Source organism: Carassius carassius, chromosome 20, assembly GCF_963082965.1.
Source record: "Carassius carassius chromosome 20, fCarCar2.1, whole genome shotgun sequence".
Lineage (NCBI taxonomy): Eukaryota > Metazoa > Chordata > Actinopteri > Cypriniformes > Cyprinidae > Carassius > Carassius carassius.
The window spans coordinates 5,178,615-5,199,920 of NC_081774.1; the positions used below are offsets into that span (position 1 = coordinate 5,178,615).

Consider the following 21,306-nt stretch of genomic DNA (forward strand, 5'->3'; position numbering starts at 1 on the left):
TCCTTTTGTTTTCTCTAAGAATTCATGAAATTACAAAATTTTAAGAAAAACTCAAGTAGCAATTTGTTTTTTGTTTTTTACTGTGTACTCAAACAAACTCCTAAAGTTTGGATATATTTCTTTAGAAAGTTGTATCTGGGTGTTTTACACTTCCAAAAAAAAATGTGTTTACATATAATATTCCCCAAGCAAGTTATAACCATTTATTACAATATTTTTATCTGCGCTTTTAAGTGAAAACCAGGCCTATTTTGTTTACTAACAATAGAGATGTGTCCAAAAACGTTCAGGGAGTAAAGAAAATGGAAACAGTGTTATATTATAACAAAACTAACAAAAAATATATTTTCAATCTGAGTATGAACAATAAACACAAACCGTGCAGCAAGTAGTAATAGACTACAATACACTACTTTTTAATGCATTATTCATTTTAATTAATTGCAATGAAAAAATATAATCGTTGCCCAGCACTAATATATATATAGTATGTATATATATATATATATATTAATATTAAGTTAATCAAGAAATGAATTCATTACACTAGAATTAAAATGAAAGTAATTCTGTTGAGACAAAACTAGATCACTTTAATGAATTACTTGTAGATTATAATAGAAGCGTTTATTTTTTGTGTTAAATAATCATTTGTAAAGTATAACGAGAGCAGTCTAATTTTGTCATGACTAGCTCACTTCCATTATAAATCAACAATTCTGTTTACAAAGTGTGTGGTAGAATTGGGAGGGATGTAGCTGTAGATGTCACTCTCTTTCTCTCGGTGTAGACAGTGTCTGCAGATGTGTGTGTGTGTGTGTGTGTGTGAGAGGGAGAGAGAGAGAGAGAGAGAGAAAGAGGGAAGAAGGAAATGGAAAAGCGGCAACAAACTAAAGAAACGCAAAGCGCTGTAGGCAGAGATCAAACAGCGCATGTGGGCTTTTATGGATTATGATTTTGCCATGCGTGGGCTTGTTATTATGGAGCGTTCTATTAGAGAAATGTAATATTGTAGTATTGTTTATGAAGACTAATGTTGGCATGTTAACTGAGAGACATTCTGAATGAAGCATAATGTATTTTTAAAGATGCCAATATGAGACGACTCATAATCCTCTACCTCTGGGCTAAAACACACACACACACACACACACGCACACACACACACACACGCACACGCACACGCACACACACACACACACACACACACACACACACACACACACACACACGCACGCACGCACACACACACAAACGCACACTCGCACACACACACACACACACACACACACACACACACACACACACACACACACGTGCAAATTCTTATTGCAGTTAATGGAGGCCCTGACCTTTTAAAAGCAAGTTATCTTCTGTGTCATGAAACTCTGAGAGACGGAGATCAGAGAAATGGGACAGAGAGAGTGAATGAGAAAAAGAGAGATAGAGAGGTGAGGAGTGGATTATAATTATAGACCCAAACTAAAATCTACTTGACACATCTGAGAAATGAAAACGACATCCTTCTTTCATTCTTCATTCATATTTTTGAACACTTTTTCAGCGTTAATCTCCCTGTTCTGTCTTTTTTGGGGAATTTTAAACCTTTATGTAAATGAATTTCTCATTCATAACTTTTCTTTTAACAATTCTTATGAAAACTGTCAAAATGTTTGTAAATTAGGGCCGTTGGTCATTTAACATTTTTTAGCAAAATACTTAGATGCTATGCCAATTAACTAATTAATCAAATCAATCACATTGTAAATATTTGGTGAAACGATGAATTCATAGACATTACATTATTGTGACAGATGAGCAACAGACATAAAAAAAGTTACTTTAAACATCAATATATCATATAATCATTTATACATGCATATGTCATGTGAGTTTCACGTGCTTTAAAAGACAGATTTACACTCCTTGTTTTAGCTTGGTTTGGCTCACTGTGAGAGGGCTAAAGCTCATGGTTTTGCAGGGGTTGGCTGTGACCCAATGCTTTCAGATCACCAGCACAGATGATCTGGGTGAGAAGCTAGAGCATGCATTTTCCTGATCTCAAAGCATTTGAACGGTTCTGGGTTAGAGAGCCCCATTGTACGATAGTAAATAAGCCACAGAATATGATGGCAGTAGTGGAAACGTCTTTTCCTAGTGGCTTTTAGAGAGTGTTTTATGCAAGTGATGATTTAAATAGCCCGGTCACATTCAACTAATGGCACTACTCTGATGCACACATCATTTTTATGAGATGCTTATCATCCCATATCTGTTTGTAAATGCCGGACAGGGTCTCAGAGTTTACTGTAGTTGATTTTAGACCTCACAGACTACATTTTACCAGAGCACACTACAGCATGTAGGAGAGCACAGGAAGTGTGGCAGCACGGGGCCAGAGCTTTGGCGGTTCTCCATTAGCCTTGATGATAGAGGTTAGAGACTCGTGAACCCTTGTCCCAGAAAACTACACTACATCTATAAGGGTTCAGGCAGTTATCTCAGCCAGTATGGGAGATGCAGCGCAGCCTTCTGCGTTACTGGAAGTGACAGCTTCTGCTGGTAATTGACAGCCATGTTGTGGCAGCCTGCAGCTCTTTTGAAGCTCTGCAGAGTCTCTCGGCAAAGGTGAGATACAGAAGCACCTCCAGGGACTTGTGAGCAAGTACAGCCAGACACGGTTACAGTGGAGAGCTTTGTTTAAACCGGTGCTTCTCAGAAGGTTTTGCTTCGGATTTAAAATAACATTGGATTATCAAGTGGAAAGACTATATCATAATTCATTTTTTATGTAATCTTGTTGGTACCATGCATCATTTTGTTGATGTTTTCTGTTATTATTGATGTTGTTGTTCTTTTATTGTTTTTGTTCTTTTTTTATCATTAATAATAATAACTATAATTATTATAATTAACAATAACAAAGAACAAAAATAAAATAAAATAAAATACAACAACAAAAATATTAACTATTATCATTATCATTAATATTCAAAATGGGAAGTATTCCTTATAGTATAGTATAGTAATTCCTTTAAAACATCAATATTTATCTTATAATAATTGATTATGATATAATTAATAGATATTTTTAAATATCATCATACTAGTTATTATTATCATTATCCTTATTATATATAAAAATGGAAAGTATTCTCTTTCTTTAAAATATCGACATTTAAATTATTTATTTATATTTATTCATTATCAGATTGCAATATAATTGATAAAGAAAAAAGAGGTAACAGAAACAGAACATATGGACCAAAACAATGTTAAGTGTACTATATTGTATATGACTGATACTTCTATTTATTTTAATAAAATAAATAATGAACCTATACATATAATTTATAAAATATTTGTTCAATAAAATAACAACATAATAACAAAAAATACAGATATTTGTACATTAAATGAATAATTTATGTTTTCTTGTCAATGACCCTCAGAACGGAGTCAGTTTTTGGGTTGTGATCGACCACTGGTTTAGATTACATTTCCGAAAACTGATAACCAGCCCAGTTATGAGAAGTTAATGAACAGGGCTGTAGCAACCTGTGTGCTTGCTGAACATATAGACAAGAAAAGCAATCAAATGCCTGCTTTACTCAACATTTACACGTACAGAGAACATGTGTTTGCAGAATCTACATCTCCAGATAAAACTCCCCATTTCGCTAATCCAGTCCCTGTGCATGTATAACGTTACAAGGATCTCATTTTCCAAGTCTAAACTAAGTCACGCACATTCATATTGGCTTTGCGGCTGCTAAAACGTGAGTCAGAGCGCCTTTCTGACACGGTACAACATAATCACATACAGCTGTGGAACTCGATCGCGTGGCAGGACGGCTTCAATCAGGCCTGAAACTTTAAATCTTAGCCACAGTTCTCTCCTGCAGCGCTGCCTTTTTATATATATGCTGATTCATCCACCGAATTTGATCTTATGCCTGAATAATGGACTTAGGTAGTCACAGTGGCTTAGAGAATAAGCATCTGCCAGTCCTGCTGTCAAGCGAACCGTAAAAAGACCCACGGGCAGAATGGCGCTGATCTCATCTCGACGGGTGCAGTGCAGGGAGACTGACTCGAGCTAGTGTAATGTATTCACACTAGTGCTGTCAATCGATTAAAAACTTTAACTAGATTAATCACACATTTTTTCTGTGATTAATCGCAATTAATCGCAATAAAAAAAGAAATGTTTTTGTACGTTTTTAATATATATTTTTAATGTAATAATTTCACAGTTAATCAAATTAATGTAGAAACAACATAAAGACAGTATATTTTAAATACTTGTTTAAATGGCATCTTTTTATGAATGAAGGCCAGTATTACTGATATTAATACATCTACTGATTTTTTTCTATTTTTTTACATTTATTATTAGGCTTCAAAAATATAACAGTTTTTAATTTAAGTAAACTTAAAACAATGCTAACATAAACCCATAATAAATGTCATGTTTACTCCTGCCCTTCCTGTCTTAACAGTTAGGAAATATACAGAAATTTAATAAAGTTATCAAAGTTATATGCAGTCTGCACTGCATAAACTATAAATTAAATAGTTAATCCTTATTGAAGCTACAAAAGTTATTTAGTCAAGAGCAGCGAGTCATTTTCTCTGTTCCCTTTGTTCTTTAACTTTACTGACAGGAAGCTTTATTGGCTGCTGTCCCTTTAAGAGCAGACAGACAAGCGGATCTGACCGTTTATATACTGTCTATGGATCTCGCCTCATTCTCTCACAACTCTTTTTGTTCATTTTAGACTTTATATAAATCATTTAAGATCGCTCCTATGAGGATAATCGACAAAACTGGCACTTTGGGATGTTTATTGTTAGTTCAAGCGCTTAAGAGAACTGGATTCTGGCGCCCTGTCTACGCACTGTGTGTGTGTGTGTGTGTGTGTGTGTGTGTAGCCTACGTGTGTATGTGTCACATAAGGGCATTCACAGACAGCGCATTCTCTTTTGTCTTGCCGTGCTTGAAATGTTTAAAAGCATTTAAATGAATAAGAGCGTGATCATATAATGTAAAGCTAGCCAACGGATGGCAGAAAATACGGATGCTGCGTTAATTTGCGTTAAATATTTTGACACGTTAAACCAGACAAAAATTAATCGCATGCGTTAACGCGTTGACAGCACTAATTCACACGTATTACTCCTTCACCAAGTGCTCTTTTTCATTATTTATAATCTTACAGATAAAACATACATAAAAGATACATTCCTTGTCCTTTTTCTTTTTTTATCCTGTAGCGTTATAGTTTTACAGCTGAAGTGCGTCATTTCTGTACCATTAGCTTCACCACACAAAATATTATTCCTTAAACTGGTATATGAGCTTGTATTGAATTACTAGATAAGAGGCCACACCCATTCTGCATCTCAGTGAACCAATCAGAGACCAGTCATACAGTTCCAACAAAAACACATATATTTGAAATTTTGTTAAATAAAACATAAGAATAAGAATCAAATCAAAAACATATTTATATTCAAAACAGCAATTGGAACCAATAATAAAAAATAAAAACAGAATGCATTTGATGGGTTGCTATTTGATGTCAAATTTATTGCCCATGATAATGATAAATGATAACATTATTCATAAAATAAAATATATGGGAAGCATTTTCTACTGTTGATATATATATATATATATATAATTTTTTTTTTTTTCCTCCCATCTGTGACCCCATATAAAAGATCCGTGGTCAATTTTTTGGTTGTGATAAACCAGTTGAGAAACACTGATACAGTCAAGCCAAAATTTATTCAGACAACTTCAGCATTTCTCAGATTATTACAGTTTATTAGCAATAGTTCAGAAAAGGGTAAAACATAATGAAAAGAACTGTGAAAAGTTAAACTTTGTCAGAACAAATTCATCTTGATAATGTCAGATAACTTTGATAGAAATGTGTGTAATGAATTAGACTGTTGGCTGTTAAATGTAGGTATACAATTAGATAATACCAATTTAGATCAACCAATTACCAAGCAATGCTCAATTTTGTGTTGTAAAAAAGGTTGCATAAGTAATAAAAGAAGAAAAAAATTAACAAAACACTTGGCAAAACATGGTCAGGCCAAAATGCCTGAATAATTTTTGGCCCCAAAATGGTAGTGCACTGTATGAGGAATTTATGGGTACAATATGTCACAGTTTACCTTATTTTGCTACCCTCACATGAACTATAGTGTCCTGCAACCACTAGTAAAAAAATATTTATCAATAAATCTTTTATTGGTGTCTGAATATTTTTTTGTTTGACTGTATATATCATACTTAAAAAAACATACTTGAAATTTTGGAAACTATAATGCATAGGTACCAAGACTCCAAATGTATTTGTTTTTTTCAAGTAAAACAGATGATTGGTTCATTGCATTGACATTTACAGAGTGGGCGTGGCCTGTGATCAAGCAATCCAACACAAGCTCATAAACATTGTAAACTCAGTGACAGCCACTTTTCCACCATCTCGCTGCTTCTTTACACCCTCTCCTAATCAAAACCATGTAAACAACCTTTTAAAAACCTGTTATAAAAGCAGTATTTCAAATATATTTGTAAAACACAAACAAAATTGTAATTATAAGCTGTCAAAAAGCAGATGAGGTTGAAGCACCACAAACAAGTATTGTAACTCGCTTCCCACATCGCTCGTGTTTTTATGCCCAAAAGAAAGCCGCATTAATGATATTTTCTGTATGGTGTCTGATTCTGAAGTACCTTTCTCCTTCTCGCCTGTTTTATAAATCAGCATATGATTACACGACATGCATATTTATGAGGAAATAAGTGCTGCACTTGTGCTATTTGCATTTGAGTAAACTATTGTCGAGAGGAGAGAATTATCCCGGATATAGATATTATTATCCCCGAGATTTTGATTAAACCAATTTTCATAACGCAGCTCATTTATCTCACCAAACATCATTGCAGAAAAGACAATAGTCAAAGATTTGTCCTCCAGAGAAATATGCCATTCAGTGTTCGCAGACTTCAGTCATTACACAAAACAGAAAGTCAGTGCATGTGTTCACAAACTTTGGTTTCTACTAATCAGTGCTGGGTGGAACATATGCTTTCAGTTAACAATGCTAAATTTAAACTATATATATATATAAATCTTCCAGATAAGGGACTTGTTAAAAATGGTTTCCTTGATTTGGCTGATCATAGAGGTTGCGTGTTGTATTGCGTATTCATTGTATATTTGCAATGATTGCAGGTGATATCAAATTTAGCGACACTGAATATCACAATGGTTGTAATGCACTTTCATTAGGACATTATGTTCTAGAATAATCTTAATAAAAATGTATAATATATTATACACACATGCATACAGTACTGTTCAAAAGTTTGTGGTCAGTCTGATTTTTAAAATAATCTTTTACTTTTTTTGACACATTTAACTGATCAAAACTAACAGTAAACACATTTACAATGTTACAAAAGATTTAAGTTTCAAATAAAAAAGAATAACAAACAATAGAGCACCAACTCAGCACATTAGAATGATTTCTGAAGGATCACGTGACATGGAGAACTGAAGTATTTGGGATAAAATAAAATGGAAATAAAATAAAGAGTAATATTTGGCTGTTCAGTCTAATTAATTAGTAAAACCATCCATTACAATCTAAAAAAAATCTACATATTAATAATTAGTAACATATTTCACTAACCTGACTTTTTATTAACACATTTCTAGTGTACCACAGAAAAATGTACTTAATAAAAACATCAGAAAGGCTGTCATTTGAATGTGTTTTTATGACAGCTATGTGTAGAACATTACTAAAGCCCTTCACAATGTACAGACAGCTTTGAATACCAACGTGTGCGTATATATATATATATATATATATATATATATATATATATATATATATATGCATGTATATATATATATGACAGCAATATTTCAAAGGAACATCAGACGGGGAATATAGCATTACTACTGGCGAGAGCGTGTATATGTGCGTTGTTATGTGCGATGTCTCTAAAAGGGTTGACGGCTGTGGATTGTGTGTGTGTGTGTGTGTGTGTGTGTGTGTGTGTATGTGTGTGTATGTGGTGTTAGGGGAGGCTCTGGAATTATTAGATGTAATTGGTGTGAGAGGGTATGTGTTCCAGCATCTCTCAGCAGGAACAGGCCAGCGAAACAACTGAAAACCCACCACCTCCCCGCCAATGCTGTCGCCTAGCAACCCACTGTACCTCACTTCCTCATCATATTGCCCATATATACCAGCCATATTTGTTTCTGATGGAACATGTGACACTGAAGACTGGACTAATGGCTGCTGAATATGTAGTCAAACTGATGTTAAAGTTATTTTAAATTGTAATAATAATATTGTTGATCAAATAAATGCAGACTTGTTACATAAAGAGACAAAAAAAAAAAAAATTCCACCAAAAATCCTTCCAAAATGTGTCCATCAGTGTTTATTATGGCCCTGTCCTTGTTCATTGCTGTAACCACCACCACATTGAAGAAGATACATCTCTAATACTGAATATTTAGTTAAATATCTGTCGGTTATGGAACAACATGCTAGCAACCAATCATATTTTAGAGTTATGAGTTTGAACAAAATTATTAACCTATCACATCTCTCTGATTTGAGTAGTATGTTATGGTCTTTGGATAAAAGCATCAGCCAAATTCATAAATGTTGGAAACAGAACATTTCCTAGTCACCAAAGTCAAAGCCACCTTTAACTAATTCACTGAAATGAATCAATTCTTCAATGCAGCGAACCTTTGAATAGCACTTTCTTCCATTTGACCCAGTTGCATCCTGAATTAAAAGTGCTCAAATGAAACTCGACATGTGAAGAACAATCAATGAACCTTTAGGAAGAATCCAGACAAAACAGTAGTTTTCCTCCAATGCAATGCAAAGCAAACACACATCTTACCTTCTCATAGTAGCGCAGCTCATAATCAAGAATAATTCCATTGGGCTGCTCAGGCTGTGGCCATGACAACGTGATGCTTTTCATCGTCGAACTGACCTGATGCATTATGGGAACAATAGACGGAGCTGCAAAAGAGAGAGAGAAACCAAGTGAAGAAATCATTCCAAACAGCCATCTTCCCTGCTGTGTATACTGTACTTAGCTAGTGAATTGATCTGCTACTTTCAGAAATGAAGCACATACACACAGTATGATGAAAGAGTCAGGCGAGAGGGTGATTGGAGTTTTTTAATAGCTTTGTGAGAATGTGCCCTTTGCAATTGAAGCCCATTTCTCAGTTCAAGCGCTCTGATTGGCTACAGTGTGTTTCTGGCCTCTCCGTCTTTAAGGAAGACACACCTGGGTGAACATGCACAGCCTCTAAATTAACCCACTGCCCGTTTCATTCCTCTCTCTCTCTCTCCCTCATTTCCTCCTGTTCTCCTCTACTTCGTCAAAGTGGTACAACTCTACGCTCAGCTGTTGTAACATCACACACAGCCTGTTTTCACGGGTGAATAGACTGAGGCGAGCATACGGATGTCACACAAGCAGCTACACACACACATACACACTCGCACCTGCTAAACAACACACACATGAATGGTCACACACAGACAAACCATTTTCTATTAATTTCTCTCTCTCACACACAGACACACACACACAGACACACACACACACACACACACACACACACACACACACACACATTCATAGTGGAAAAGTTCCTCCAAGCCTTCTGAGATATTGTACATTAAAGATGTAACAAACCAATTAAGATTCTTAAAAAAAAAGTTTCCTCACCATTATAAAGTTAATAAAATGAGCATTTTTATCAGGCTCCTATGTGTAGGTTCAGTTATTTCACTTTAATAGTAATGAATAGGTTCTTTTCATTGCAATTAAAGGGAAAAAACGGAAACTACACATAGGAGCATGATTAAAATTATAATTTCAGAAGAAAATTACAAACGACACAGAGGTTTTTGCATCTGCACTCTTCATATATGCATATATATATATAGAAATGTGCAAAAGTATTAGGCCACTAGTATTTTCTCCAACATAAAATGGTTTTAAGTCAGTTATCTCTGTTTTGCTCTAGTGTATCAGTAGGAAATATTAGTTTATATTTCCAAACATTATGTTTGCCACTAATTGTAATAATTTTTGTTTGCACAAGGAGTCTGACAGCAGCCAGTGCTCCACACAGAGATCTGATTTCATCATCATCAGTCTGTCTGGAATAACAAGAAGAAACACACTGAGACAGACTAAATCCAGAAGAACTGTGGCAATGTCTCCAAAACACTTTAAGAAACCTCTTTTAATTTAACTAAATTCAATCAACATTTGGTGTGACCACACTATGTGTTAAAAAAAGCTTTTATATATATATATATATATATATATATATATATATATAAAATAACTACATAATATATATATATATATATATATATATTTTTTTTTTTTAAGTAGAATACTTATAAAATTAAATATATATAAATATATATATATTTTTTTTAAGTAGAATACTTATAAAATTAAATATATATAAAATAACTACATAATATATATATATATATATATATATATATATATATATATATATATATATATATATATATTTTTTTTTTAAGTAGAATACTTATAAAATTAAATATATATAAAATAGCTATATATATATATATATATATATTTTTTTTTTTTAGAATACTTATAAAATATAAAGAAATAAAGTGATCTATATAAAATTATTAATAAGACACCCTTGTATGCACACAAGCTATTAAAACAATATCTTGGCCAGCATTCTCATTTTGTCTCTAGACTTCCATCTGATGCTTTTAAAATAGTGACTCAAGCAAAGTGTCACCCTGCTCTGAACCACGGCCTTTGAGTCCTTCTCTCTCGCTCTCTCGCTCATGCTCTGTTGCCCATCTTTGCTCCACATTAGCAATTACTGGCAGTGTGCACACACACACTCTCTCCCTCTCTGACACACACACACACAGCTGCAGAGAGGCTGAGAGAGTTGAAATTGCTTTTCTGCTGTTTTTGTATCTCAATGTTGGGAGAGGATCCACCTTCTAACACACACACACACACACAGTTATTTACCATCCCACATATTGTGTAGCAAAATAGAGATTACTAGCTTCACTGTGTGTGTGAGCGAGAACTTGTGATCAATTTTTAATTTTCTTATCTAAAGAACAGCAGAAGCTCCAATCCCTTCCTTATAAACACACACACACACACACACACACACACACACACACACACACAGCTGCTGACTCTTTCATGCTATTTTTCTTTTACACCCACTGCCACATTTTACATATTTACAAACTACTACTACTACTACTACTAAAAATAAACAGTCATTAAAATTAAAAAAATCATTGATAATAATAAACACAATATATTTAACAAAACAAAGTAAAAATTAAGTAAAACAATCATATTAATTAGTAAAATAATAAGGCATAAATATAATAATTAATGTTATTGATATAATATTTATTTGATCACTAAATGGCTATATAGAATCAATCAATCAAGCAAGCAAACAAATGCATTTTATGTATTCATTCAATTGAAGATATATAGTTCATCTGATATAAATAAGCTTTCCATTGATGTATGGTTTGTTAGGATAGGACAATATTTAATATCTGGAATCTGAGGGTGCAAAAATAAATAAATAAAATAAAGAAATAAAGAAATTGCCTTTAAAGAAGTTGCACAAATTAGGTCCTTAGCAATGCTTATTATTAATCAAAAATGATTTAAAAAATAAAAATAAAGATAAAGTAGGAAATTTACAAAAGATATACATGGAACATGATCTTCACTTAATATCCTAATGATTTTTGGCATAAAAGAAAAATCGATCATTTTGACCCATACACTGTATTTTGGCTATTGCTACAAATATACCCTTGCTACCTAAGACTGGTTTTGCTCCAGGGTCACATATAACCTGATCAGGAACAGTTTGACTGGATTAAAATCATTCCTTTCTAACAGCACAAGGGTCTGGCTGGCGTTTATGCATTTAGCCATTTATTGGTCTGCTTCAGGGAAACTTATGAGTAAATGTCTGATCTAATACTTCTCAAAGTCTGAATATTTATTACTCGGTGCTGGTTGAACGTGTGTTTGCGTTAATCGTGTGTCTGCCAAAACTCAAAGGGAGGTTTTCCAGCAGTTTCTTCTCCTCACAGCTGGCAGGACTCCTCCATCCTGACAAAGATTTGTGACTCTTCTCCTCTCATCACCCTCTTTCCTCTTCAACTCATCTCTCAGCATCCACATGTCTTTCTCTCTTCTTCTTTTCAGCCTCTGGTCCTCAACAGGACGACTGCTTCAACATTAATCACAGTCACACTCTCTGCCAAACACATGAAAGTGAGAGACAAAGCAAGAAAGACAAGAGAGCAAGATACGGCAGATGAATTCTGAACAACAGTTTCTTGAGCCAGACAACTACTGCACCGCTCTCCATGAGTCTACACTTTCACACCGCATTTACTAATACCGACAGAAAAATCACAATTTAATTTGAGTTTGATTCTTTTCCTTGCAATTTGATTAGGTTCAAATCTCGATTTGGTACTGATTCATTTAGATATATTATGTACATTATATGCATATGTTTCTCTCTCAACTAATGCTGTGAACTATACAGAGAACCATGTCTGTTGGTACATTATTAATATTGAATTAAAATTAAATGTATCCATTTAGCAGACGCTTTTATCCAAAGCGACTTACAGTGGATTCATGCTAACAGTTTTTACTTAACATGCATTCCCTGGGAATCGAACCCACAACCTTTTAATATATAACATTAATATAATACAACTACGACCATTCATTTCATTTTATGAGGTAAACATAACATTATGTGACATTGTTTACAAGCAGTTTTATTGACATCTTTTCACTGCTAATCAACTGAATGAGGTCTTTCAACACAACTTACGATGTTGGTTCATGTCCATTTTGTGCAATAACTAGTAGTAAATAGTGTTGTTTTGGGCTGCCTGTTTTAATTTTAGTTTTAGTCTAGTCATTTTAGTTTTTACACGGGTAATGTGTCCCGGGCACTTGTTTCGGGTCATTTGATTTTGGTTCATTCACACTGCCAGTGATTTCCTGGAATCTGTGGTCCCGTAATGACACGTGACAACAGGATGTGACAAGTAATGTATGAGTCAAAAATGCTAGACACGTTAGCTTTCACTTAAGCTGGTGAACGATCTCAGCTTCAGTGTGGATAGTGAGTAGCTAACTGATCTCTGCTTCATTACAGTTTGCACATATTTTTCCATCGTGAATGTTGATCTGCCTTCAAAACACCTGGTAAAAGCGTTACACGATAATGTGCGTCATCACAACAACACACCCTTTACGGCATTGGTTCTGGCTTATGTTCACACAGAGCTCTTTCCGGGGCTGAACCCAGCAAAGTTACTAGGTCCCCAACCCGGGAACGATCCCTGAATCAATCCCGGGACGTGTTTTCATTCACACAGAAGGCAATCGGGCAATGTTCCGACATTTTTTTTGAAAGGGGCTTTAGCTATATTCTTCTTCTTATAGAATTTGCGGCAGGCTAGACGCTTCACCAGCATATTACTGCCAGCCTCAGGACATCTGGACTCCACTTAACCTTCAAATCCTAGCGTAAAGTCCAGTCATGTGCAAAGAAGTCTATGACTTTCATAGACTCATAATCCTTTTGTGCTAAGGATAGATTTTACAGAAACATTTGTGACTCCATATTCAAATAACTTTAAAAACATCTTGCTGCATGATAAATAGAACACTCCATTATCACATGGTTCTCAGTTTGGGCTTTAGCTTTGTTCTAAATAATGCCGTCAGTGGGGCTTGAGGAAGTGACGTTGCCTGCATCTGCGCAGTGCGACCTGATGCAGCCCTTCAAGTAAGACACAGAAATACTGTTAAATAATAATAATAATACAACTAAACGAGACGAAATAACGTTATAACATTTTGTTTAATCTCATTTTGGTCAACGAAAATGAAGAGACATTTTAGCATAGTTTTTATTCTGTAAACCACATTTAGTCTCGTTTTTATTCATCAACAATATTGCATTATACATTTAATTATAGTCATCATCACATGACCAGCATTTACATTCCGTCTCGTCTCCGTCACGTGATAAAGGTTCATTTACGACGATATTTAGTCCGAATTTTCATGACGAAAGCAACACTAGTAGTAAAGAGGAAGAAATTAAATGATTAACATGCCACTTAAACTGAGACGACTATAGCAATCTGTTATGCCTCATTAAAGAGCACCAAAAAAGTTATTTGATAGTTTCAGAATAAATTTGGCAGAAATTCAATGCTTTGATGTTGTTTTGTAGAAAAAGTAAGCCCCAAAGCTTATTGTGATTTTTGGATGCTAGGTGCTCTACAAATAATGTTTAGTGTAGTGAAGCATCAAACTGAACAGGATCGACTAAAAGATCAATAAGAATCAACATTCGTTCATCGAAATAAAACTCAGACAAATCAGTATTTTCAACTCAGCCATAATATTTACATTGAAAATTGTTTTTCGATATCCATCAGGAACTCATTGGCCATAAAAAGAAGGTGTTACTTTACAAAACAGTTGCACATGCTCCATCAGTCTGAACATGATGCTTTTGCACTTCCCCTTGACGGTAAACACACACACACACAGCCAGCAAGAGAAAGAGAGAGAGTGTCTTGAAGAGATTTATAGGGTGTGACTGTCATCCAGACACTGATAGTATGTACTAGACCCATAAAACCCGCCTGAGTGACAGCTGAATACAACTCAACCCTTGCTTTTCTGTCTCACTGTCTCCGTCTCTCTTTCTCTCCTCAAGCATACTCATTATTTCTGTACATCAGATCCTTGCCCTCTGCCAACACAATATCAGATTCTACAAACATAAATGCAATAAAGAACCATACTAACCAAAACACATAGCATCAGCAGTTTGTTCTGATGATGTTTACAACATGTCTGCTGTGGTTAGTTGATGCAAATCCAATAGAGGATCTGTTTCTGTTTATGGCTGTGCTGCCCTTACTATTGAATAAAGTGAGTCTTATAACAATTACAGCACAGAGCAACTTTCCAAATTCATTTATGCTGCACTTGATCACAGATTTATTGATCTCCTGTACGATTGTCTCTGGTTTATATGGATGGATTCAAAGCTCTCTTCTTCTCCAGCTGGTTTATGTGCTGTTCTTCTCCTGAGTTTATTGTAGTGGCTCATGGGAACAGCGTTTGCTGGTAATTGATTTTGTAACCACTGGTCTATGAGCTTGGTCTCGATGGGGCATTTGCGGTCTGTGCTTTGAACGAAAAAGATTAAGAGAGAGTAGCCTTATAGAAAAAGTACTGTGGTGGTATACCATGGTATTAAATCAAATACCCACAATTATTTTTTAAAACCTATGAAATAGAAATCTATCAATCTATCCGTCGATAGATACATATATATATATATATATATATATATATATATATATATATATATATATGTGTGTGTGTGTGTGTGTGTATGTATAAGTTGTGGGAGTGCAAAAAAAAGAACTTATTAAATTAAAACAAATTACATTAAATTAAAATTGAATAAAAAAAAAAATGATGAAACATTGCTGATAGTCTTCGGTTTCCTGTTTGGTGCATCATGGGGATAAAGTACAGTAGTTATGAAAAATAAGTGTCTGAAATGGAATTGCTTATAAAGTTAGGAGGAACAAGCCATCACACGAAATGACTGCTGACAATCCAGTTTCCTAAAGCAGAGAAAAATAAGTTTTTTCGAAGTAAACAACAATAAAACCTACAGTGCAGGAGGCTGGAAAGCAGCTTTAAGTCTCCAAATGGCTATTGCTTGAAAACAACAAACACTCCCACGCTCTTTCAGCACATTATCAAATGTCCTGTTTTCACAGACTGCCGGAGAGATTTAAAGACGTGCTTGCTTGAATCATTATGTCTTACAGAGTTTAGGGAAACAACCAAATTAGACTCAGAGATAATCTAAAAGCATTAAAGTTTTCTCAGGTTTATGGGAAATGAGGATATATTGTTTACATACCGAAATCCGATACACTTCATAATTTAATAATAAGATACATTTTCAACTCATTAAGCATAAAATATAGAAAATAGAAATGTTCCTTTTAGTGTCACAGTGGGTCCTGTACTCAATGTTCTCTATAGTCCTATAAAACATTTATCAGAAATGCTCAATATTAGGAGAAAGACAAAAATTTCAATGAATAATGACCTGAAATGTAGTATCAAATATTGTATACCTTCAGAAGCTTTGGAACATGATGAACTCATGTTGGACTAATTTTATGGCAGTTTCTTGTTCTTCTTCAAGCTTCAGAGCCACTGAATTGGCATTTTTAATTCAGAACAGAGCACTCAAGCTAAAGGAAGAGTGTGTCCTTCATCCAGTTTTGTGTCCAGTCTTTTAAACCAGTCATATCGATGAGGGAATCACCAGACACACAGTCCAGCTGCCAGTCTGGGAGTTTAATAACCCTTCAGAGCCACAGGGCCAGTGGCCATGGATTTTATAACCTCTACTCTTTGCCAATGATTATTGCCTATCTCTCTCTTCCTTCCTAACAGAAGAAGTAGATATTTATTCATTTTTATTTTATTACAATTATATTTTATTTCATTTAATTTATTAGATTTAAAAAATCTATAACTGCAGTAACAACCTCCAAGTGTACCATACATTTTTTAAAACCACTTTCACAACCCGGTTAATTCGTTAGTTTATCTCTCCTTGCAGGAAATGAGAGACTCTACATACTGTGATACACATTGATTAGTCTGTCATATGTCCTTAGCAATTATTTCTAATTGACAGTGACTCCAAATACACATGAACGGACAGACTGCGAGATAAGATGGCGCCCAGGCAGCTGGAGTCTTTACCGGTCTTCCCAGCAGCCATTTGTGAGTTTTGTGGACACCATGAGGATGCGTTTCTTCACTCTAGCAGTGGAAACAAGGACATTGTGCTTTTGCATTGCACACAAGCTTTTGAAAAGTTGACAAATAGCAACCTACAGACTATATAATGTGCAATAACTACACCCTCCATGCATCTGAAAGGTCAGCCTCTACTCCCACCCCACCTGTCCTGCCGTATGTGCCCAGACCAATAGCACCGAATGCAGTTTGTAAATGCCAAACACTCGCTGGGTGTTTTCTTCTCCAAACCACTGAACCCATCGAGAAACACAAGGCGCCTCCGGGTGAATAAAGAGCCCAGTTCAGTGCTTGACCTGTTACTCTGAAAATAACCACAGTCGCCGTCACAACCACGGTGACATTTTCCCGCTCAATCGCTCAGTGGGGAAATTTTGGCCTGTATTTTTTTTTCTCTTGTTGATAAAACATTAGCTAGTTATAAATTTATCAGCTATCAAATATATATATATATATATATATATATATATATATATATATATATATATATATATATATATATATCTATCAGGTTCGTAGCCAGCCTATTGAAAGGGCCTATTTTTGCAGTTTTTCTCCACCTTTTGTATTTAATTATGAGGTTCAAATTAGGGATGGGCGTTTTCCGCAAATATCACATTCGAATATTTGAGCTCACAAAAAACGAATATTCGAATATTCGTTTATTTAAATTAAGTTTAATGAGACAGACGTTATTTTTCAGCAACATTTATTGTTTCCGTCATTTTGAACAAGCTTACACACAATAAGCTTGAACATTAGGCTACACATCGTGTTTTGTAGCTGAAAACCTTTAACAATGCTTGCAAACAAACAAAAGTACAGATTAAAAGCAAAATAAAAAGTGGAAAAAAAAGTGAACAAAGAAAAAACGTAAAGCAGCCTGCAGCGATTAGGCTATTGTAGAACGTAGCCTACACTTAACTTTGAAACTTTTAAACTGTCAGCAAATCTTTTTTGCTTTTTTTCTATTGTTTTACATGTTCTTGTTAAGAAATACGGACATGTAAACATGATCGGGGGAAAAGTCAGCTCCTTAGTCTGTTAAGAATAAGGCTGGCCACGGAGAAAACGCGCTCTGACGGCACAGACGTTGGCGGGACTCACAAATAACGGTGTGCTAAGAGAATATGTTTTGTGAAGCGCTTCGTGTTTTCGTTTCACCACTGAATGGGATCCTCATCTGGTGGAATACATGGCTCCAGCAAGAACTGTTCCCACTCATCTCGGCTGGACTCTCTGTAATCATCGCTGAAGAACTGGCTCAGCCGTCTCCGACGAGTGGGCATTGCATCCGCTTTACTGTTGATGATGGCGGCTGCATCCGCACCACTCACATCAAGGAAAATGTTCTTATAATGTTCAAAAAAGTTTTTTTTTCTTACTTCTCTCATGTTTTCATCGAGAAACCTGAGATGTTTGTACCGAGGGTCTGGTGCGGACGCGAGAAGAGGAGTTTTCACTGCATTCTCCAAGTTAGCAGTGTTTATTCGTTGCTTGAGAGATGCCGCAACAATGTTCTTGAATTTGGTCACTTTCTGTGATTCTTCACGGCATATTTGAAGTACTGTAGAAGACCGCAGTTCTTATGGGCCGTTCACCGTGTCTTTTGTGCGCTCAAGTTCGTTATTTCCAATGTAGGCGGGAGGTATGCGCGCTCATAATAGAAGCGACGCGGTCGCGATGCGCACGCGGTGCGATGCGCCCGTTTTTCCAGGCGCGTCCGCAAAGCATTGAGTTAAAAACATCTCAACTTTTCAGAATGCCGCAAGCGCACCGCAGGTCATGTGACAAGAACTAAACATTCAGCTTCATTCTTTCCCGTAACAACGTTGAAAGCTCAGCCAAGATGAAGGAACAGCTGATAATAATTTGTAGCAGAGCTACTGCAAGCGATTTTTTTGTGCTGCAAATCCATTTATCCTTTGCTGAAATTTCCTCGTCATTATGGAGAGAGCCCGTCACTGTTGCTTAGCAACGGTAGACGCCTCAGCAGCGCTTCTGCCCAAGCGCTTTGGAGAAGGAGAATATGTGAACGGCCCCTTATTCATTCATAAATTATTTTTTGCTTGCATACATCTTCAAATATGCCGTGGAGAATCACAGAAAGTGACCAAATTAGGTTTTATTGTGACCTTTTTTTTTTTTTGCAAAATTCGAATATCATTTTTATTTATCGAATAATTAGAGCAGAACGAATATTCGAATGTTCGACTATCCGTGCACACCCCTAGTTCAAATACTTCATTTTGGTGACCTTTTATGCACTAATTTGTGCTGGATTATTTTATCTGCTGGTATCTTAACGAGCACGCTTTTTGATGCTCCTAAAATATTTACTGCATTGTTGTCACATTGCTTCCTCATGTAACACCTTGTCAGTCCATACACAGTTGATAAGTTTAAAGACTACACTTGACCTTCCCTGAGCTGTTGTGAATCATCTGTAAATATACAGTATATGCATTGGTCAGTGATGTAGTATAAAGTTTCATTATCTGAAATACAATTGTATAGTTTACTTGCAAAGTCACATGTTCCTTTAAATATATATATATATATATATATATATATACATACATATATATATATTTATTTATTAATAAAACAAGAACTATAGTTTAACATGATTTATATGTATGATTAAAAGCAGTTTAGCCTAGCCTATAACATTAATTAAAAAATATTTTGGTGTTTTTATAATTTTGTGGTTTATAGATCTTAGATAGAAAATTCACTGTAGCTATATCAGGAACAACCTCAGCAACCTTCTGCTCCAGTGGGGTTGACGACTGTTAGCTATCCAATGTTATAGGTTATGTAGTAAATATAACAACCTTACCCTGTTTGCCGCAATCTTATAAACTCTAATTTCCTCTTTTTGAATTTGTTATATGTATTATACACTGCTATTCAAAAGTTTGGGATCAGTAAGATTTTTTACAAATTTTTTTTTTTAGAAGTCTCTTTAGTTCACCAAGTCTACATTTATTTGATAAAAAATACAGATAAAAAACAGTAATGTTGTGAGATGATATTACAATTTAAAATAGCTATTTCCTATTTTAATATACAAGCAGTAGAAGCAAAGCTGAATTTTTATCAACCATTACTCATGATTATCACATGATCCTTCAGAAATATTTCTAATATCCTGATTTATTATCAATGTTGGAAACAGTTTTGCTGTTTATATATATATATAAACTAAAAACTGTGATATTTTTTCAGGATTATTTAATGAATATACAGTTTAGAAAAAAAAAATCTTTTAACAAAAAAAAAAGATGTACTGACCTTAAATTGTATATTGTTAATATTGTATATATTAATTTCAATACTTCATAAACAAATGAAGATGCAAGACAAATTTTTTTACTTTTAATTAAAAAATAATTTTTCATCTTCAGTTTTCAATAATCTCTTCACCTGTATTATATCCCATTGAAAGTAAAGTATAAACACAGCAACCAATGGATGAAGTGTTCGAGAAACCTGTTTGAAAACAATTCAACTAAAGGCAAAAAATAATAATAAAAAATTCACACTCCACCTTTAAGTTTAATTCACTCTTTTTTCAAAAATTCTGAACAAACTGTTTTCATCAAAATCTTACTGTTTTCCCCAAAGAATCTCTCAAATATACAGAGCTGTTCTACTAAACCACTGAAGTGTGCTTTTTCAAACCAACTTTATTGAAACCTCCTTCACCCAGCTTTCAAGGATGAAATTTAAACCCGATTGAGCTTTAATTAATTAAGCCTATATAAAATGCCTTTAGTCTCCTAACCTCCCCAGGACTTTCCACCCCCAATGGGCATTTCCATCAGGTACAGGCAGAACACAATTACCGCTTACCTCCGAGACCCCTCCACACAGGAAGGGCCCATTAACGGCAAAAGACTCATTACGATCTCCAAAACGATAACAATGGAGGAAAGAGTGGCTCTAAAGCATCTATCTGTCAAGAGCACCATTTAACTGTCACACATACATGCCTAGCGTTAAGCATGCCTGTTAATCAGCTCTATTTACCTCACGTTCTGCTCTTGTACATTTAGGAGAAGGAGGAAAACTCGGCAGGCGTCTGATTCCGTGTTATGATCTTTTTGTTTGTTTGCTCTGACTCCCAGCGTCACGAGAGGAGCAATTACACAACACTCTGCTGAAGATCGTGTGCAGTCATGTTTGAACCGCGGCTCAACTACTCAGTTCAGCTGGAAACAAGCATCGCACAGGAGCACCAATTA

The 21,306-nt window shown here is 35.0% G+C and overlaps 1 protein-coding gene across 1 annotated transcript in view; it reads right to left on the minus strand.

Moving 5' to 3' along the window:
- The window catches only part of LOC132096117 (ephrin type-B receptor 1-B), a 222,759-nt gene that overhangs the window by 41,091 nt on the left and 160,362 nt on the right, over nucleotides 1-21,306 (minus strand). The window contains exon 6 of the mRNA XM_059501302.1: nucleotides 8,963-9,087. Coding sequence (XP_059357285.1) covers nucleotides 8,963-9,087 — 125 coding nt within the window. The remainder of the gene's footprint in view (nucleotides 1-8,962; nucleotides 9,088-21,306) is intronic.